General features: G+C 40.5%; 2 protein-coding genes across 6 annotated transcripts; one reads left to right on the forward strand and one right to left on the reverse strand.

The window, feature by feature from the left end:
• Nucleotides 1-1,674: 1,674 nt before the first annotated feature.
• On the reverse strand, nt 1,675-5,767 carry LOC137592320 (ATP synthase subunit alpha, mitochondrial-like). Its single transcript, XM_068310415.1, has 11 exons — nt 5,638-5,767; nt 5,123-5,198; nt 4,630-4,799; nt 4,238-4,411; nt 3,922-4,088; nt 3,461-3,761; nt 3,107-3,331; nt 2,901-3,008; nt 2,633-2,777; nt 2,359-2,509; nt 1,675-2,266 (listed from the first exon to the last, which is right to left on the reverse strand). Exons 1-11 carry the CDS (start codon nt 5,695-5,697, stop codon nt 2,188-2,190), a joined length of 1,656 nt encoding a protein of 551 aa, XP_068166516.1. The 5' UTR covers nt 5,698-5,767; the 3' UTR covers nt 1,675-2,187.
• Nucleotides 5,768-7,581: 1,814 nt separating this feature from the next.
• Nucleotides 7,582-18,906, forward strand: ark2cb (arkadia (RNF111) C-terminal like ring finger ubiquitin ligase 2Cb). 5 transcript variants are annotated; one of them, XM_068311157.1, is made up of 8 exons: nt 7,582-7,791; nt 11,381-11,708; nt 11,843-11,974; nt 12,831-12,960; nt 13,134-13,238; nt 13,663-13,758; nt 14,256-14,359; nt 15,281-18,906. In XM_068311157.1, exons 1-8 carry the CDS (start codon nt 7,731-7,733, stop codon nt 15,396-15,398), a joined length of 1,074 nt encoding a protein of 357 aa, XP_068167258.1. In that variant the 5' UTR covers nt 7,582-7,730; the 3' UTR covers nt 15,399-18,906. The 5 variants fall into 5 exon arrangements, 4 of the variants coding, with proteins under 4 accessions (XP_068167258.1, XP_068167259.1, XP_068167256.1 ...); XM_068311158.1 differs by having other exon boundaries at nt 11,846-11,974; XM_068311155.1 differs by lacking the exon at nt 7,582-7,791 and adding an exon at nt 10,094-11,261.
• Nucleotides 18,907-19,296: the final 390 nt, after the last annotated feature.

Here is a 19,296-nt window from a genome sequence, read left to right on the forward strand (position 1 = left end):
GAAAGGTACAGATGTTAGTACATGAAAGGCTGAAGAGTTTAACAGACAGCAACTTCATTGTCAGTTGAAGTCTCTCAAATAACCCAAATTATTCCATATTATTCTGTATTCCAATTTGAGACAAATTCATTGACGCTCTATGAATTTCGGTCGGCAGATGTTTGGTTGTAGAAATCTCGTCTTTTCCATCATGAATTTTGAAGCCTGCAATCTAAACTGCCAATTGTCAAGAATTGATATCACACACACACACACACACACACACACACACACACACACACACACACACACACACACACACACACACACACACACACACACACCCCTTAGTGTATAATTTCTGGGAATGTTTTTTTGTCAAAAATTTAAGAAACTCCCCCTGATTAACCTAACGTCACGTCGCCATTGACCAAATGTTAACTCCAATGATTAAATTTGATTGAGAGGACAAATAGCATAAGTGCTCACATTATGTAAGGCCAAACAATGAAAGGTGTTTTGGAGATTCTGGGCCAAACATTCAGATTGTAGGTTATGCAAGGGACGTGAAATATAGGAGCAGGTATGTAGTAACAAGAGGGATTGAACAACAGTTCCCTGTTGACTTTGAGAAATGTTTTCCCCACGTTGTTGATAAAAAGAATCTCAAGAGAAATGTAAATATAAGTTGTGTTTCATGCGTGCTGGATCATGACCCCAAGACGTTTTGGGCAAATTGCTGATCTTACTAGTGTCACTTCTCCAGCCCCTCCCCACGTCTAACTGTGACCGGTGGTGTCTGTTTCTCCACAGAGCTCTCGTTGTCACATCACTTTGACAATACGTAGTGCTAAGTGAAAGCAGCTCTATTCACTCTCACGTGTCACATGTGTCACTTTTTATTGCCAGACAATGATGGTACTGCAGAAACACGGGATTCAACATTTTTCCTGGTCATGCCACTGAAGGAACCTCTAAGAATCTGTCTGACTCCTGTGAGACAATAGAAAAGAATTTAAAGGATAAATAGCACATTAATTTTGAGAACTTTTGTATTGAAAATTTAGTTTTTTTAAAAACATTTTCTAAGATGTGAAATTACTGAGAACTGGAATTAGCACAGATGACTGACCTCTAATTCTTCCTTCAATGACATGTACCCAGGCAGGGTTGCCATAAAACTTCCTATTTACAATATGTACTTGTTTTTCAACACAACTCTCTCTTTTAGAACACAATGGAGAACTACTACTGAAATTATGTCAAGAAAGGTAGCCTTGTCTATTTTAAGGAACCTATGGCCCTCTACTGGACCATGAAGACATTAAGGCCACCCAAGCGGTTCAGCTTTGCAGTGTAAGCCTTTAAGTGGTAAATTTAGAAAGAGCTCAGATTACCAATTAACTCATTCATCAATTTATAACAATTTGATGCTTTTTCATAAATGCATGCAATTTTGTCAGCAAAAATACTGTTTTCCAAATTGCATTTTGTGGCTAGTTCAAAAACACCTTGTCATGTTGTATTCATGGAACCATTTATTAAAAGGCGTTATCTCTCAGGTAATTGTAGAAGACATCCGACTTCATGTTGAAGTCAATTGTTTTAGTAGTTCTGTCGTATCAAACATCTGACAGGACAGACCTCTCTTACAAAGTAGTTTGGGTAACAGTGTCAAGAGACAGAAAACAAGGATTTGATGTGACCATCACATTTATTACAATCCAACATTCCACCTCATCAGTTCAACCTGTTGACTTTACCCTGTAGAGCCTCTGAAGACATCGGGGAGCAAATACAAGTCAAGTCAGTGAACAGTCAGTTGCTCTCTTTGAATAATTAAGAGTATGAACAGCTCATTACAGCACAGCAAAAATAAACCATGACTGGTGTGAGAACTAATGCATTTTAACTTGATGTTTTGGTACACTGAAATGCTCTGCAGACAAATTCAACTCCACACTGAAGTAGTCTTATTCTCAGAAGGCTTAGTACTGTTTTTCACATCTCAGCACAGGGTGCTCCAAACAAAACATTGAACTCTCCATAGCAAAGAGTACGATCATAAAATTCACAGCACAGTAGGGTTGTAAAATTTTATTTGGAGAAATCTGTACATGGAGGTTTTGGCCTTCAGTTTGTTCACATATATAACCATAGAAGGACACAGACAGGAAGCTAATTTGAGATTGAGAGAAGTGCTATCCATTACTCAAAACTGGACAGGAAGTTCAGGACAACCTGCTTCAGCTTAGCATCTGATGCCTCCGAGATCTTACCATCAGCCCTGAAACAGCAGAAACAGATCGAGTCAAATCACTTTTCTAACTGTGCATTAATAGGTTAACGACAGAAAAAATGTACTAATGAATGTCTTACTTAATTGCAGCAAGCAGATCCTGCTGCTGACTGAGGATGTGCTGTAGGAAAGCCTTCTCAAACTTTGTGATCTTGCTGGGTTCCATTTTGTCCAAGTGACCTCTGACACCGGCATAGATGACCGTTACCTGCTCCTCAATGGCCATAGGAGCTGTAGGGTGGAAGTGAGAGTTTCATAACTCAATTTTTCCATTTGGACAAAAGACCTGTAGTACCAGATTAGCAACTGTTGCTCTTGATGGGAAACAAATTGTAAAAACTTGCGGCTACTCACAGTACTGGCCCTGCTTCAGCAGCTCAGTGAGCCTGACACCCCTGTTCAGGAGCTGCTGGGTGGCAGCGTCCAGGTCAGAGCCAAACTGAGCGAAGGCAGCCACCTCACGGTACTGAGCCAGCTCCAGCTTCATGGTACCAGCAACCTAGAGCAGATTTTGTAAACCCAGTTTTATACAATTTTTCTTGTTCCAGAACAATTGTAAAGCTAAACTTCAATTAAAGGAAAATGCTGAGGTCTGAATATGAAAATTAAAACCCAATGCTACCTGCTTCATGGCTCTGGTCTGGGCAGCAGAACCCACTCTGGACACAGACAGACCAACATTGATAGCTGGGCGGATACCCTTATAGAACAACTCAGTCTCCAAGAAGATCTAGAGGAAATGGAAGACTGGATGTCAGCGCACTGAAACGCAAAATTTAATACAGGATCCAAATCAACAACAGGAACAGTGAAGCTTGTTCAACAAACCTGTCCATCGGTGATTGAAATGACATTGGTGGGAATGTAGGCAGACACGTCTCCGGCCTGAGTCTCAATGACAGGCAGGGCAGTGAGGGAGCCACCTCCGAAGTTGTCGTTCATCTTGGCGGCTCTCTCCAGTAGACGGGAGTGCAGATAGAACACATCGCCGGGGTAAGCCTCACGACCAGGGGGACGACGCAGCAGCAGGGACATCTGACGGTAGGCAACAGCCTGGGAACGAGGTGGGGATATGTCATTCAACAACAACACATGTTGACTCAGTGTTTAGATACACGTAGACATTCGTTTCCAGCTTTTATGCCTCAGCTCTCACTTGCAAACATCAATCTGGACACTCACCTGCTTGGACAGATCATCATAGATGATCAAGGCGTGCTTGCCGTTGTCTCTGAAGTATTCTCCCATGGAGCAGCCCGAGTACGGGGCCAAGTACTGCAGGGGAGCTGCATCAGACGCAGTAGCAGACACCACAATGGTGTACTTCATAGCATCAGCGTCAGTCAGCCTCTTCACCAGTTGAGCTACAGTGGATCTCTTTTGTCCAATGGCGACATAGATACAGTACAGCTTCTTCTTCTCATCAGTTCCATCATTGAAACGTTTCTGGTTGATAATAGTGTCAATGGCAATTGCAGTTTTTCTGGAAGAGTGAATATAGAATTTAAAAAATATCCTTGCCAAACTTTTTGATATTCTTTACTTGAGAGAAAACACCAAACCTTACACCTAAAAACACATGATGAACTTTAGTTCCTCACATTGGCTTAATGCCGGAATAATCATGAAATTGAGGTATATACCCTGTCTGCCTGTCTCCAATGATCAGCTCTCGCTGGCCTCTGCCGATGGGCACCAGACTGTCCACAGCCTTGATTCCAGTCTGCATGGGCTCCCTCACAGAAATACGGGGGATGATTCCAGGGGCCTTAAGACCAACACGTCTGCGGGTTTTGGAGCCAAGGGGACCCTAAGGGAGCACCAGAACAACAAGTATGATAATTAAGTAATTTAATTTGATCAAGTACCTACACTATATTATAGATAGGATAAATAAATGTATGTTCTCAGTGGTAATTTCCATCCACAGCAAGCTGATTTTCTACATTAACATGTTACCTTTCCATCAATGGCATTTCCCAAAGCATCCACAACGCGGCCGAGCAGCTCCTCGCCAACAGGGACATCCACAATGGCACCAGTCCTCTTCACAATGTCACCTTCCTTAATCAGCTTGTCATTGCCAAAAACTACAACACCGACATTGTCAGGCTCCAAATTCAGAGACATGCCCTGAAAAAAAAAATTCAGCTCATTAAATCAAATTATGAATTAGAGTCAACTGAAAATGAAGGATATTTTAAGTTTCACCTCCAGGAAATGATACCAATAGTTTCAGTGTTATGGAAAAAGAAATTACATTAGGTTTGTTTTTAGTGTTGTTTTGAATAAGCATTATGCTGAGGAGAAAATAAAAAAGGAAAATTTGCATACAGTTCTTTCCAACATACCTTCAGTCCAGAAGAGAATTCCACCATCTCTTCTGCCTGGACATTTCTCAGCCCATACACTCTGGCAATACCATCACCAATGGACAGGACACGACCAGTCTCCTCCAGGTCTGCTGAGGTATCAGCTCCCATGATCTTCTCCTCCAAGATTGAAGACACCTCTGCTGTGCCTGTATGAGATTACACAATTGTTTTGAAAATAATTCATTCTTTTCAGTTCAATTTGTTATGCTGCTAAACAACATATACAAAAGTGTTTGTACTATGTTACAGCTTAAATAATAATAGTTTCCTTGAATGTGCCATGGCTATGAATGGACAATGGAGACAGTATCTTGTAAATAAAAATTAAAGCTGCTACTGTAATCTGCCAAAGCACCAGCAATGATGAGCTGTTAGCAACACAGTGCATAGCACCAATAACCTTCAGTCACCTGTAGGTTCTAACCCATGGTGTGGAGGACAACGTTTGTCATGTTTTTAGCTTTCTCACCTGTCTTCTGCAGCCATGGTCGATGTGTATGAAGGTGGTTGACCCCAACACAAGCAGCCGGTAGCGCCTTGGACACCTTAAATATTGGTAAACACTTTTGTTAAAACGTTAATTTCAAAAGTACACTACAACGACAGGTACTAATATGTACTCTAGAAGCCAATCTAACGCGACGCTGTGCAGGAGCCGACATGCGCTGTCAGGCTTTCTGACCTTCAAAGCGTGGTTGAATGAGCCTTTAGCTGGTAGCGTTTAGCTTGCCCGCTAAACTGAAACTCTACATAGTGCGAAAACACATATCCTAAAATCCACTACAAAAACATCAACCTCAAAATACTTCAAGATTAAGAAAATCGAACAATTGCTCTGAACAGGAAGTACTGCATAGATAAGTGGATGACAAACTAGCTAGCGGCCTCATTGGCAACGTTACCCTTCACACCCATAAGGTTCAGTGACGTTAAATAAACTTGCACCAACATTTAGATTATGTAGATTTGGTTGAAAATACTCACAAATGCAGCCCTTCTAGGAAGGGTTCTGACCAAAGCTGCAGCAACTCTCACGGATAACATTTTCTCGGGTTGCTAATGACCTGTCCTCGACCACTAGCGGCTACGACCTGCTTATGAGTGACACTGTAATGGCTGAATGGATTCTTCTTCTGTTTATCTCCACTGGTGCAGCTGTCTCGCTGCTGCCCCCTGTCGTCCAGAAGATGACACACACTGCAATATTTTCTCCACTATACTGTACTATATCTTGGACAAACTTTTCAGACTTTATTTCTCGTTATATGCATACTCTTGAGGCCGCAAAATGTAGGAAACCCTTCACAAGTTACCAACAAAAATCTATATATCCATGCAGAAATGCATGGATATAAAGGTCACACCCTTTGTTTGAAAGTCAAGTAAATATTAGTAATAAAAAAATTTGTTAAAACATCCGAAGTACTCTTTGGCACAATATTTCAGAAATAGATGTCTTGCATTTCATTATTATTATTATTACTGTTGTTATTATTATTATTAAATCCTACTTCAAATGTATTGAAGCAGGAAGTGATGTATTGTAATTGTCAGTGTTCATGTGTTCGTCTGTTTGTCCGTCCGTCCATTAGTCCACCAAATATCTTTGCAACCATTGCAGATAGAAAGATGAAACAAAAAGCACATCACTCGGGTGGCAAAGGGAATGCAAATGAGATGATGACCTTGACCTTGAGAAAACTAGGTCAAAGTCAAATTTCAACTTTGGTACTCTGACAGAAGGTCAGAGCACTAGCTTTGATCCTTAACCTATACAAGTAGGTCAGGGTAAAATTTTGAATTCAGGGTTGTCATGGGATGTTGCAGTCTGTGACTGCCTTGGTTCTATTTTTGTATTTTATTTAAGGCTTGATAGCTTATTATCCCCCCCTTCTTGTTGTTCAATAACGTTTTATTGATATGACGATTATGTAATTCATGGTTTTATACTTGGTATTTTAAATACAGTACAGTAAAAATGTTGAAACTGGCATGTGTTTCTAAATTGTGTGGAAAACCAAACCGGTTTATTTGTTGGGGTGGCAGTAACTCAGTCGGTAGAACGGATCGTTCATTGTCACAGGATCAGCGGTTCACTTCCCGGGAGGTGTCAGCTCATCTTCTGAGCACCTGAACAAGGCCCCCTATGAGCCGCCCACGAAGTGCACATCACTCTGCCTCTCCCCTGCACCAATTGCATGCTTACAGGCCCCTAGTGTGAATGTGTGTTTGTTCAGTGGCCTGTACACAAGAAAGTTAATGTCTTTCTTTCTATAGGGACAGACACAGAGAGAAGCCTGTGAATGCAAGGGCCAGACTTTCCATCATCCTGCCTCTAAATTCACTCACTAACCTGTTTTCTTTGTCAGTCTTCTCTTTGAGTTGGAATAAAACCACATTTCATAAATATTAAGGAGAGTGCATAAGTCTAACCTCTGGGTTATTAACTGTATCATCCAACCATGCTGACAGAACTGAAGAAGCTTCTTGGATGAGAGGTGAAACCGTCTTCAAGAAACTTATTTAAAGTCCAGTGGATTGACTTAAACAAAAATGGTCTGGATAAATGAGAACCTACACAGATACCACACAGATACCTATGACTACTATTAATACAAACACAAATAGTACTATAATAATAATAATAATAATAATAATAATAATAATAATAATAATAATAATAATAGTGAATGTAAATTTGTCCTCAGAATAGGAGTCAGTAATATATCATTTTGATTTTTAATTACATTTAATTATTATTTTATTATTTTTTATGTAATTTTATATATGAGAATTTGTTCTTAATAAGATCACTTGTGCAGGTTTTATAGCTAAATGTCGTGTACCGCATGATGTGGCATGGAGCGCTGCAACATCGCCCCCTTTTGGTCCGGACACTAAACGACACGTCTGCTTTTGTCAGCGACAACCCAGCGAGTCAGACAGTCGTTCCGTTCGCTCTGCCTGTGATGCTAGCCAGCAAGCAACAACCAGCCGCCTGAATGTAGATCCCCATGGGCTACTACTACTATATCTCTCCAAATAACCCAGCGGAAACATAAGATAAGGAACGCAGGATGGTCTTAGTGCATGTCGGATATCTGGTTCTTCCTGTATTCGGCTCAGTAAGAAACAGAGGTACGGTTTTAATGTTCATATCGATCCAAAACATGTGCCGTGTTTATCTAAATATTCACTGCAGCTGTTGGCTAGCTAGCTCGATCTTAGCCGCCGCTTTAGCTTGCGTTAGCCATCTTGACATTAATGGTCAAAATTACTCGTGAAACTGACGGTTATGTAATGTAATTTAAATTATATTATAGCCAGTATCCAGCCTACCGAGTAATGTTGATCGCGTATGTAGTTGCGCGGAATAAAGAAGATTTTCTCTTGCTAAAAATAAGCTAACTGGCTCGTTGGCTCAGACTATATCTTGGAACGGAAACATTTTCCACAAAGGATTCCATATGCATGAGACATGCGGTCCAAGAGAACTGGAGTCCAAAACACATCCACATATCGACAATCGCGTTTTTACGCACAAGTAAATAGATATTTAATCCACCAATGTGATTTTAAATTCCGTGGCATTGCGATGCACCGCTATTGTTCCTTAGGCGCTACCATTTAGTTGCGCTGTAAAATGCCGCAAAGTAGACGTAGCCTTCCAGCCAGTCAGCTTAACCTATCTGTGCATGGATGATGTCATTTGAAGATCACCTTCTGCTAGCGCTAGCCGTTTTCCACCGTGCTTTTCGGTAATAACCACTGTCAGTGCTGATTGGCCAACGCACTAATCGATAAATTACTTGGAGTGTGGACTCCTGAGACATTAATGTATCATAATGTTATTATTTACTGCTTGGCAATTCAGCAGCTGTTTGTTTGCAGCTGCCGGACTGCAAAAGAAAAGACACGAGTTTGCGGTGACAATTGAACAATGACACAGCTACAGTGTAACATTAATTTCATAATAGTGGCGTCAGTGATTTCATTGTGCTTTTATTTCTGTTCTTATTTCCCTGTTTCATAGTATGGAGGCTGGCTCTACATTCTGCATTTATCAGATCTTTGTCGTCCCCCCCATTGTGTAGCTAATGATCATCTGCTGCTGTGTGGTGTGGCGTGGCCTCTGCCTGTTCTCTGCATTTAGCTGTATTGTGAATCCCTTCTTCATTTCCTCTTTCCATCAGAAGACGACATTGGTATTAAAAAGCACCCCTTCCCAAGATGTGTTCAGTCACAGACTTTCCATGTTAAGCAGACTAAAACAGTACTTAACATCTAGAACAGAGCACCTTTTTGTCTTTTTTTCTGTCAAATTGCTGTAGCACCAGTTAAACATTTTAGCTCCTTTTTAGATGTCAGTTGAATGTCATTGTGTACCTCCCATCCAGTCTTTATAGACAACATGCTGTAAATTCCTGTAAAGTGGATACATTTTGCATGATCTCAAATATTGCACTGCATCGTTGAACACCAGAATTCGGCTCATCTTCCTTCTCTTCACACAAGGTGCAATGTACAAAATTAATGTGATATAATCATTGATTAAACGCATGTAAATTGGCACCATATGCATGCCATTTTTTCAAAGTTGACCTCAACATTTCAGCAAATGCTGTCATGTGATCGGTTGAAATGACTGAAGGTACACTGCACCTTCGCACAACAACCTACCATAACTGTCTCCATTTTTGTGTACAGTAATCCTTTTGTTCCCTTTGCAAATTTCAAGCTTCGAATCACACTGAATTCTCAGGGCTGTTTGCTCTTCATAAACAATAGACACTCAAAAAAAAAAAAGAAGTCAAACATGATCACTGGTGGTTCATCACTTCCCAGTTTTCCCCACTAACATAAGGCCAAAATGCTATCCATTTCACAGGGATGCCTATTTTTCCTGCACTGCTAAAGAAATCCTCTATTAGTAATAACGTCTTTATTGTTTGGTTGTGGTCTCTCTTTACCTTTTGTTCTGGTAATAGTACTTTCAATGCATGGTCACATTTATGAATCATTATTTTTGTTTTTTGTTTTTCTACATTGACTAGTGAAATCCAATGTAATCTTTCTGTAGTAAAGATGTACCCTGCTGTACTGAAATCATGTGCTGTAGCCAACACGTCTGCTCATTGGATGCTGCTTTTGTTCTTTTTAACCCTATATGGAGCATGGTGGGCCTTGCCTTCAGTCTATGTTGTTTATTTTTGTTGCATGGATTTAAACTATTATTACAAACAAACAAGAGAGAAAACACAAATTACACAAATACTAATTTTTCAATAAAGAATATAGTGTTTTTCCTAACCTTCAGTGTGCTTCTTGCTGATTTCCATTTATTGTCCTCCCTCTCCCTTGTCCCCTTCTGACCCCACCCCACCCCACCCCCACCCCCCACCAACCACCTCCTCTCCTGCTGTGACAAAGATAGACAATTTCCACGCTTCCTCCATCACAGGGCCTGAATGAGTCTATCTGCTGTCATTCATGGTGATCGTTTTCACTGAGATGCTTGAAAACTCAGTGTGCTACTTTACAGAATAGACTCGAGCCTTTGACCCCCCCGAGAGGAAGGTCATCTCTTGTCTGGCTCACTGCGCTGGAAACTTGTCCAACTGAAACACTGCTGCAGTCACACGCTTTTATCTTTTTTCTGAATGTGTTTAAATCCATACTGCGGTTTTCAAGCATGCTCCTCGTAAATGCAATGTAGACTTTGCCGATTTTCTCAAGTTTAAAAAAAAAAGAATCACTGCTCAGTATCAGAATTTGTCATTTCCTCAACAGTTCTAAGCAGATTAAAGTAAATGGTAGGTCTCTGTAAAATCCACTGCAATGGTTTTTCTGCCAGATGGACAAACAACCACAGTATAATGAATCCTGCTCCACTGCAGGCCCCTGTGTGGTTCCATTGGCCAGGATTGCCTCAAAAGTCTGGAAACATATCTGATCAAAATAATATTTTAAATCTCATTTTCTTAAAAAAGTTAAGCATAGTATTAAAACTAAATTGTACCACAACATAATCAAGACAAAGTCATTTTTCTCCTTTTTCTCCCCGTTGAGTCTCTCCAGCAGACTGTTCTTTACCGTTGCCAAATAGTTGTGGTTGGAGCGTTAAAAAAAAAATCATTGCAACTATTTCCTGTCAACTCCTGGATGTTGACATTGGAGAAGAAAAAGTAGTTATGCACTAAGACAAAAACACGGTTTTAGTCATGAATTCACTGATCTTCTTAACTGGGAAAGAAGTTTTCATCATGGCTGCACAGATACAGGTGTGGCAGGTTTTTATTAAAAATTTTTAGTTTATGTTTACATAATCTCAGGTTTTAAATTTTCATCCCCACTGCACTGAGGCACTGTCAGCTGCAGAAAGTACAAGAACTGTGTGTTGAAGATCGTTTACTGGTAGATTTTGTCTGTTCTGGTCCAGATGACATGTCTGTGAATCAGAAGACCAGGAGTCGATCCGGAGGTCGGAAATGCAATTAAGGAAATGAAAACTTGCGTTTTTTGGTGCAGGACAAAAAGTGATCGTCTTGTTCATGGTACTTGTGGTAATCATCATTTTCCCACCCCCACAGAAGTATTTTTCACTCTAGGTAAGAGGTAGGGCTTCATTAACATGCTGCATCACACAGAGACACCACATTTCACCCACAATTAATTCCAGCTAATCTCTCCCCTCAGGTTCCTGACAACTTCTCCTTATCCTCCACAGGATCCCATTTCAACCGGCAACAGCAGCAGCAACAGCAGCACAGCCATGCTACCTCTTGCCGGCACTTCCAGTTAGGTCCTCAGGCCCCGCTGCCCATGGACTTCCCCATGCCCCACCCAGGGCAGCCACAGTCAGGCATTAACCCCCACCTGGCCCCACCCGGCCACCAGCATGGCCCTCCTCTCCACCCGACCCTCAACCCCTTACCCGCTCCCCAATTCCAGGACATCCCCACCCCTCCCTTCCTACCTCAGGCATTACACCAGCAATACCTCCTCCAGCAGCAGATCCTCGAGGCCCAGCACCGACACATCCTGCCACCCTCCAGGTATCCACATGGGTTTACGGTGCTTGTTTCAAGCGAACCATTGACGCTTGGAGAAAATTTTCATGATATATTCAATATCATTTCCTTTACAATCTCTCCTGGGATGTTTTCAAATGGTTGAGTATTTATCTTAGCAGACGCACCCCAGAGAGAGTCCCTCACCAGCCCCACAGACTGCGGCCTGGCTACGAATTTGCGACCCCTCTTCATGTCCCCCCTCAGCCGGTGGTGCAGCAGCCCCGCTACTTAGCCGAGGGCACAGATTGGTGAGCAATATTCATTTACATATCCAGTGTATTTATTATATTTATTTGTCGAAAAAATTGTCTTGATGTAAGTCTTTTATTTATTTATTTATACCAGCAAAGCCCTTTTAACTGATACAACATCGTATATTTTCAAAATGTCCGACCACCAGTAATTTGAACTTTGAAAATAGTTGAAATAGAACCCAGAGGAAATCATTTCATAAAAAGCACTAAAAGTAGCATTAAACACAGGACACTTCTGGTAAACTTATGGAAAGAAGGTTCTTTTTCACACTTAGAAAAACTGTTCCAGGTCATTTTGTTTTGTACAAATGGCAAATAAGATGCCTTGTTGTTCATTTCTGTATCAGTTCTACTCAATGTGAGTCAAGTGCAACTACATTCTTTGTGGACAGTTTTTCTTAGTAAGACATCACCAGACTGCCAGGAGGAATGAGATGGTGGGGGAAAAAAAGAGGATACACTACAAATGTGAATGCTGGGAGAATTTCAATTGTTTTTCATGATTAACTGCAAGTCAATCAAATTTTATATGGAATTGGAGAAAAGGACATGTACCTCATGATCGTTGAGGAAATCTTAATAAAATTATTTGAATCCATCGAATGTAAACTTGTTTCACCAAACATGATATTTTATGCTTATTTTCTTTATTTGAAGTAGCAAATGATTTTCTGTTTTCCTTATTGAGCTCACGTCTCAGTCTTTCTCTGCACCAGAACCATTGTTGGGAATCACTGACCTTAGTAACGCTGTCGGTATGAAGGGCTGCTGTGTAGAAACCAACTGCTGTCAATACCACAACAACATGAAATAACTCCGCTGCCATTCCCTGACTTGTTTTTATGTGTAGGGACTTAAGTGTCGATGCTGGGCTGCCCCCCCACCAGTATCACATCCATCCTCTGCCACAGCACTATCAGCACTACTTGACCTCTCCTAGGATGCACCACTTCCCAAGAAACAATGCCTCAACACAAGTGGTGAGCCCGTCTGCTTCAGTACAATCAGTCCAGTGTTGTAAACTCTATAAACTCCCAGCACTTCATCGCTGGTTTTGGAGACTGTCTGGAACGTAGGATGCCCCGTGTTCCTTATTATTTATTCATTTCCGATGTGGAGCTAACGGCGGTTTCCTTCATCTGTCAACTTCCAGGTCGTCCATGAGATCAGAAACTACCCGTATCCCCAGCTGCACTTGCTGGCTCTGCAGAGTCTCAACCCCTCCCGCCACGCGTCTGCTGTGAGAGAGAGCTACGAGGTTTGTGCAACCATGTCCTCCACCAGACTGCTTCCATTATTCGTCGCTGTTTCCTGTGCGACTAACGCTCTGGAAATACTTGAGTGTGTAAACTGATTTTCTTATGAGTTGCTTTTGGATCCAGATGTTTTCAATGGTTCGACTGCTATTAATCTCACGATATGCTGTATGTTTTCATTTAAGAGAGATGCAGTTGTTTTCTAAGATTGTATTTCCTGTTGCTGGAAAGACCAGTTATTTTATCTTGTGAAAGTTTCCCACACTAATGTGTCTTCAAGTACTTCTAGTATTTCATCCATTATTTGACAAATCTTAATTTTGATCATCCTTGGAGGCAAGTACAGAAAAAAATTTTTTTTTGCCAGACTTCATCCTGCAAACTTACCTATGAGACCAAAATATCCAACTGTTGTTCACATTGCAGGAGCTTCTGCAGCTGGAGGACAGACTGGGCAGTGTGAACCGTGGAGCCGTCCAAACCACCATAGAGAGATTTACTTTCCCCCATAAGTACAAAAAGGTAAAACATTATGTTTTACTTGCTGGCTGAACAATATATCCTTCTTATTGCCATCTGTTTCAGATAGAGAATTTTCCATTACGAAGTTTACCTTGTTGTGAAAGGCAAGAATGGAAAAGGTTAAAAGATCAGTGGAGAAGAGAGAGGAGAGAGAATCCCAACTGTCACAGGGGTTCAAAGGTCAAGCTAATTCCCCTTTGCAGATTAGTGAGGTGGGTCTGCAGTTTGCTCAATGCAAGGCAAGGGATGACTCATGCAGCTGTCTGCAGGCATGTGTGGAAGGAATTTAAAAAAGCGTCTACACTGAATATGACCCAAATACTCCAGAATGAGTATGACATCGTTTGGTGCTTCTTCGAGTGAGAAGAAGTCTTTTTATTTTTATTTTTGATGTTTATGAGTTGACTTTACTCTGACTCTTGAGATGCCCGTGCCATAAACATAGTAAAGGGCTTGTAGCTGCTTGACAGTTTCGTATCATTTAAATCTCGAAACAGAGAATACCCCAGGATCTGAAGATGTGTCTGGATGATGAGGAGCTGGACACCGATGAGAAGTGCACCATCTGTCTGTCGATGCTGGAGGATGGAGAGGATGTCAGGTACAACTGGATGCTGATGATTATCTTTTAAAATAGGAAAATACTGGTTATGCTGTATTTTCCTATATGTACAATTTATTATCTTGTTTTACCTGTCCCAGTTCTGAAGCACTAGTTTGGCAACGTTGGTCCGTTAGTGATGTCCACCACTTTAATCCAGATTTAGAATATCTCTATAACCGTTAAATTTATTGTGATAGTCGTAGACTCCAGAGGACTGTTTTGGGGTGTGTGTGTGTGTGAAATGTTATTGGATTGGTTCCAGACATTTTCATCCATCTAAGGATAAATATTAATAACCATCTGTTCAAAAACTGTCCATTTCTTTGGTTTTGGAGGAAATACTACGCTAATGGCATCCCTAAAACCAAAGCTTTATTTAATGTTAAGTGCCAATTCTCATAGTTTTGTGTCCAGCTTGTGATCATATGATATAAAGCTGTGTTACTCTGTGAAAAAGAATTAGGATGGAACAAAGTCATAGAATAAAACAGATGAGGTCTTCTGGGTTCGGGTTTATTTAAACTAGAATGGAACAATTGTTGAGTATTAGAGTTTGGCTTTCTCAATTACACTGTAGATAATATGTAAACATTTACTTCTGGAAACTCATCATAATGTTTTAGGGTTCGTTAAATCTGGACTTAGAATGTTTAAGGTAAATGAAACAGATGTGAGGAGCATTAGTTTTGTTCTGTTAAGATTTAGAATTAAAATGCTATTTGTTGATTCACTACATTGCTCCAAACATCTAAGCTTGCCCCCCAAAAAGGGAGTTTAGGGGTTTATCCTTTTCCATGGGTTGGTCTATCTCTTCCTCAAAAATAGCTCTTGAGGTTTCAATGGTAGTTCACGTTTCCTTGAAATCTTGCATTTTAAAATCTAAAATCTTGCTTCCCCCTTCCTCTTCACTCTCTGCAGGAGGTTACCCTGCATGCATCTCTTCCACCAGGCTTGTGTGGACCAATGGTTGGCCACCAGCAGGAAGTGCCCCATCTGCAGAGTGGACATTGAGACCCAACTGACTCCCGACAGTTGATAGATGCTATCGGCTCCTGCGGCTTCAAATCTGGTCCTGTTGATTCTCCATTGCCTCCCTCGGGGTTGGGGGTGGGGGGGAGCTCTGCCAAACACCCCTTTTCCCCTCTGCATCACTCAACAAGCCTGCCTTGTGAGACAGCCGTGACAGAGGGATTAACAAAGCACACTCATCTACAATACAACGAGAGAGGGCGATCGATGTGTCGTACCTGGACTGAAGGTTGGTGGGACAGAACTTGCAGGATGTAAAAGGTGTGAGTGGATGTGTATGGATAGATGTTCCGAGGCGTTAACGCGATCCTTTCAGATCGTGTACCCTGTGTACATTTCTCCATACGCTCACCAAGAGAGGACTGATCGCAAGCTTCCCAGCTCCGTGTGGTGTATTAAGGCCATGTCTCCACCACTACATCTAAACCCTCTCCCTCAGGCCTGTGAAAAATCCTTTAAGCTGCACTCTGCCCAAGCTCTCAGCACATGTGTACAGAACATTATCAAATGATTAGCATGAGGTTGTTTGGTGTGAACTGTGGTAGCTGAATGCTTGTGGTGTAATGGAAAAATAGTACTGAAAAAAGTATTACAGAGTAACAGTGTTGTGTAGCAAGCAAAAGCCTTTTTGAGAAATGTGTTTGTGAAAAATAGACCTACAGAGAGGATAACTACAGCTCTAACAGACAATATTCAGTGTGTTGAATCAATGGCAACTAGGAAAGAGCCAGTTGTGTAAAAAAAAAGGCCAAAAATCCTTCTTTCTTGCCTAACATGGTTTTTGGATTCACTGTTAGTAGATGCCATCAAGAGTTGATGCTAAACCCGCTCAGTGCAGGCATGGCTTCCAGTGATCTGTGTAGTGTCGTAGTCGGGCCTCTATAATCTAGAACAGAGGCCTCAGATGTGCATGCTGTATGGCAGGCTTGGGCTGTGTCGTTAATATTGTGGAGCAGTAGAAACAGGGGCTGTGTCTGTGCATGTGAACTGTGTACTATGCCACTCATTCAAAGAGGAGGACCTCCCTACACCCCCACCCCCCTCCCCATTCATCAAGAGTAGACCGAAGTTGCCCTTCGACACCGATCTCGGTAGCATTTCTCTCCTGATGGAGGTCAGGATTCAAAGAGCTGCTCGTGAATCCGTGCCTAACTGTAACTTCTGCGTTGCCTCGCTCATGGCAGGATGATGACATGAGGAGGCCGGCATGGGCTTGAGGATAGTGCCCAAGTCTTGCCATTCAAAAGCGATATAATTGGACATTTGTTTTACCGATTACTCGAACCTTAATGCCTATCGAACAAGCACATGTGATTTCTCTATCCAGCGAATCACTTCCGTCGTCTCTCTGCTCCTTTTCATTTCAATCTATGTTGCTCCCTCCGTTTGATGTGTCTGGTGTTACAGGGAAATTACAAACTAGTTTGGCTGTGATATAATGATAGAATGTGTATGATTGTCCCCACCTCCTCCCCAATGGTAGTAATGTATGGTATTGCTAGAACAACTGTGATACGTTCAGTAGTAGAAGCTGTTTTCTCTATATCATGCATGAACCATGTTGGCGTAGTTCACTTGTTGGAGGGTGAAAGGGAGTAAAAGCCATCCATTTGAAAAATACCAAACAATTGTTCTTAACGTTCATTTGATTTCTTTTTTTTTTTGTACCATTTGTTTCTCTTTTCCTTATCATTTGAATTTTTCTTTTTTTTTTTTGCTCACATGCCAATCTGGACATGGTACTAATATGCCGGGTCCTTGTCCATTTAACCATAGTGAAGAAAAAGCTGCAATGCTGCAAAAACATATTTATTGTTGTTCTAATGTAGCTTGTGTTTGTAAATGCACTATAATATAGAGTTGCCTGATTTTTTGGTTTGGTGCTGTGGGTCCTTCTTGTCCTAGATTTTGTGTTTCTATTCATTTAAAAGTATTTTCATGCTTCCTTGTGTATTGAAGGGTAACTTGACTGTTTGTGTTGCGTTTGATTTTTCTTTTTGTATGAAGCCTCCATCCAAAAAACTACAAATGGATGAAAATGGAGGTGTGCTAGTTCACATAGAATGCTGTGATTAAAGATGCCTTAAGTATTTAACAATCATTATTTATTACTAACTGTAGCTAGCTAGCTATCGTGGTGGAATATTTAACGTCTATCTCATAACTTTGCAATTTAATCAATATATTTATTTAAAATAATACAAAATATTAAAAAAAAAAGAATACCTCATTATGCATTGGTCGGTGGGGATGCTTCTGCATGCCGTCTGTGTTTTTTTGTTTTTTTTTTAAGGAAAAAAAAAAAGAAAATTGTTGAAAATTTGACTTTGGGGGTGTATCCCAAACCCATTTAACCCATTTTCTTGCCAGCGTGGTGCTGTTGGATTACATTCCATTCATGGCAATTCTTAATTTGACTTTGTGTTTCAATATTGTCCTTGCTTTGATCCAAAGCAGATGACAGGGTACAAACCCCTTTTGTCTTTGTATGGCTTTGCACTTACCTTGCTTTCATTATAAGATACTGCTTTGTTTCCCATAATCAGTCCTATTTCAGTTCAGTTTTTTTTGTTTAACCTTGACCATGTTCATGATATTCCATCATATCTGGATCTCAATTTACTATTTTCGGACTCACGTAATGAAATGTATTATTTGTTCTAATGTATTGCTGGCAATTGCTTTGTATGGGATTTTGGGAAGTATCTAACATGCTAACTTGAGCCATTCGTCTTATTGAGCAAATTTCTGTACTGTGGTTATACAATATAGATAGTGTTTTACACCTGGGTATAATAAGCTAACTATGTTTTCGGTGTGCATTTGTTATTAATACTCTACTAATCCTGCAAATTATTCTGACATATATTGGATTGGAATGACGCTGGCTGGTATTATTATTTGATTTTGCGCTCTCACTGGCCTTACCCCATGTCCTCCACAGTGTACTCCATTACTCCAGAGCGAACTGGACAGTAGCCATAGTATTAACTCAAGCTGATGAACCGGAATGAACAGTAGAACTTAAAGCACAAGCTTTTTAATGCATGTCCTTCTCAGGTTTTCCTATGTGTATGTGGGAGTAGCTCTGTAGATGTGTTTAATATGATGCTGTACCTTCTTAATATTTCAGATGTTTCTTTGCTGCTGAAAAAATGTTGATTATTAACCTGCCAGTGAAAAAGGGAAGTGGCCATCTTTGTACAACACACTGCTGTTTTGCTGTAACCGCGCAATGTTTTATGATCTTGAGTATTTTATAGAAAAGTAGAAGTATGTATCAATAATATGAAAGCAATAGCTAAATCATAATGAAGAATAACATGATCAGTGAATATTGTGGAAAATCTTTAGATTCACTCTGGGTGGATTTTGTACTGTATTTATTACTAATGATGATGCAAAAAGTTGCATAGCTTAACCCAAACTGTTCTGTCTCTTTTTTATTTATTGTCTTGTATATGATCTTTTTGTATGTGTTTTTCAAATAAACTGCCTAAAATGCTGACAACTAATCTAATGTTGGTGTTATTTGGTGCTGTATATCAAACATTTTTATAGAAATACTGCTGTGGCAACATTTACAAAATTGTCAACAGTTTGAGTCACATATATTGGATATTATTATTCTCTTAGGTGATACATCTGTACCATGGTCTCACTGACAAATTATAGAAAAAGAAGAAGAAAAAAATGTGATTGAAATTATTCTGTCATTATCCTGTTAACAACTTTTTTTCTGTTGATCAACGTATCAGTAGTTTGTTGTATTAAACATTTTTTCCCTCTAAAGGGAATATTTTCCTGAAGAAATCTTTCCAAACAAACCTACAGTAACTAACTTGAATATAAACTGGCATCAGAGCCCTGCTGGTTCACCTTCACTTACAGTCATAATGCTCTTT

The sequence above is a fragment of the Antennarius striatus genome, chromosome 3, assembly GCF_040054535.1.
Source record: "Antennarius striatus isolate MH-2024 chromosome 3, ASM4005453v1, whole genome shotgun sequence".
NCBI lineage: Eukaryota > Metazoa > Chordata > Actinopteri > Lophiiformes > Antennariidae > Antennarius > Antennarius striatus.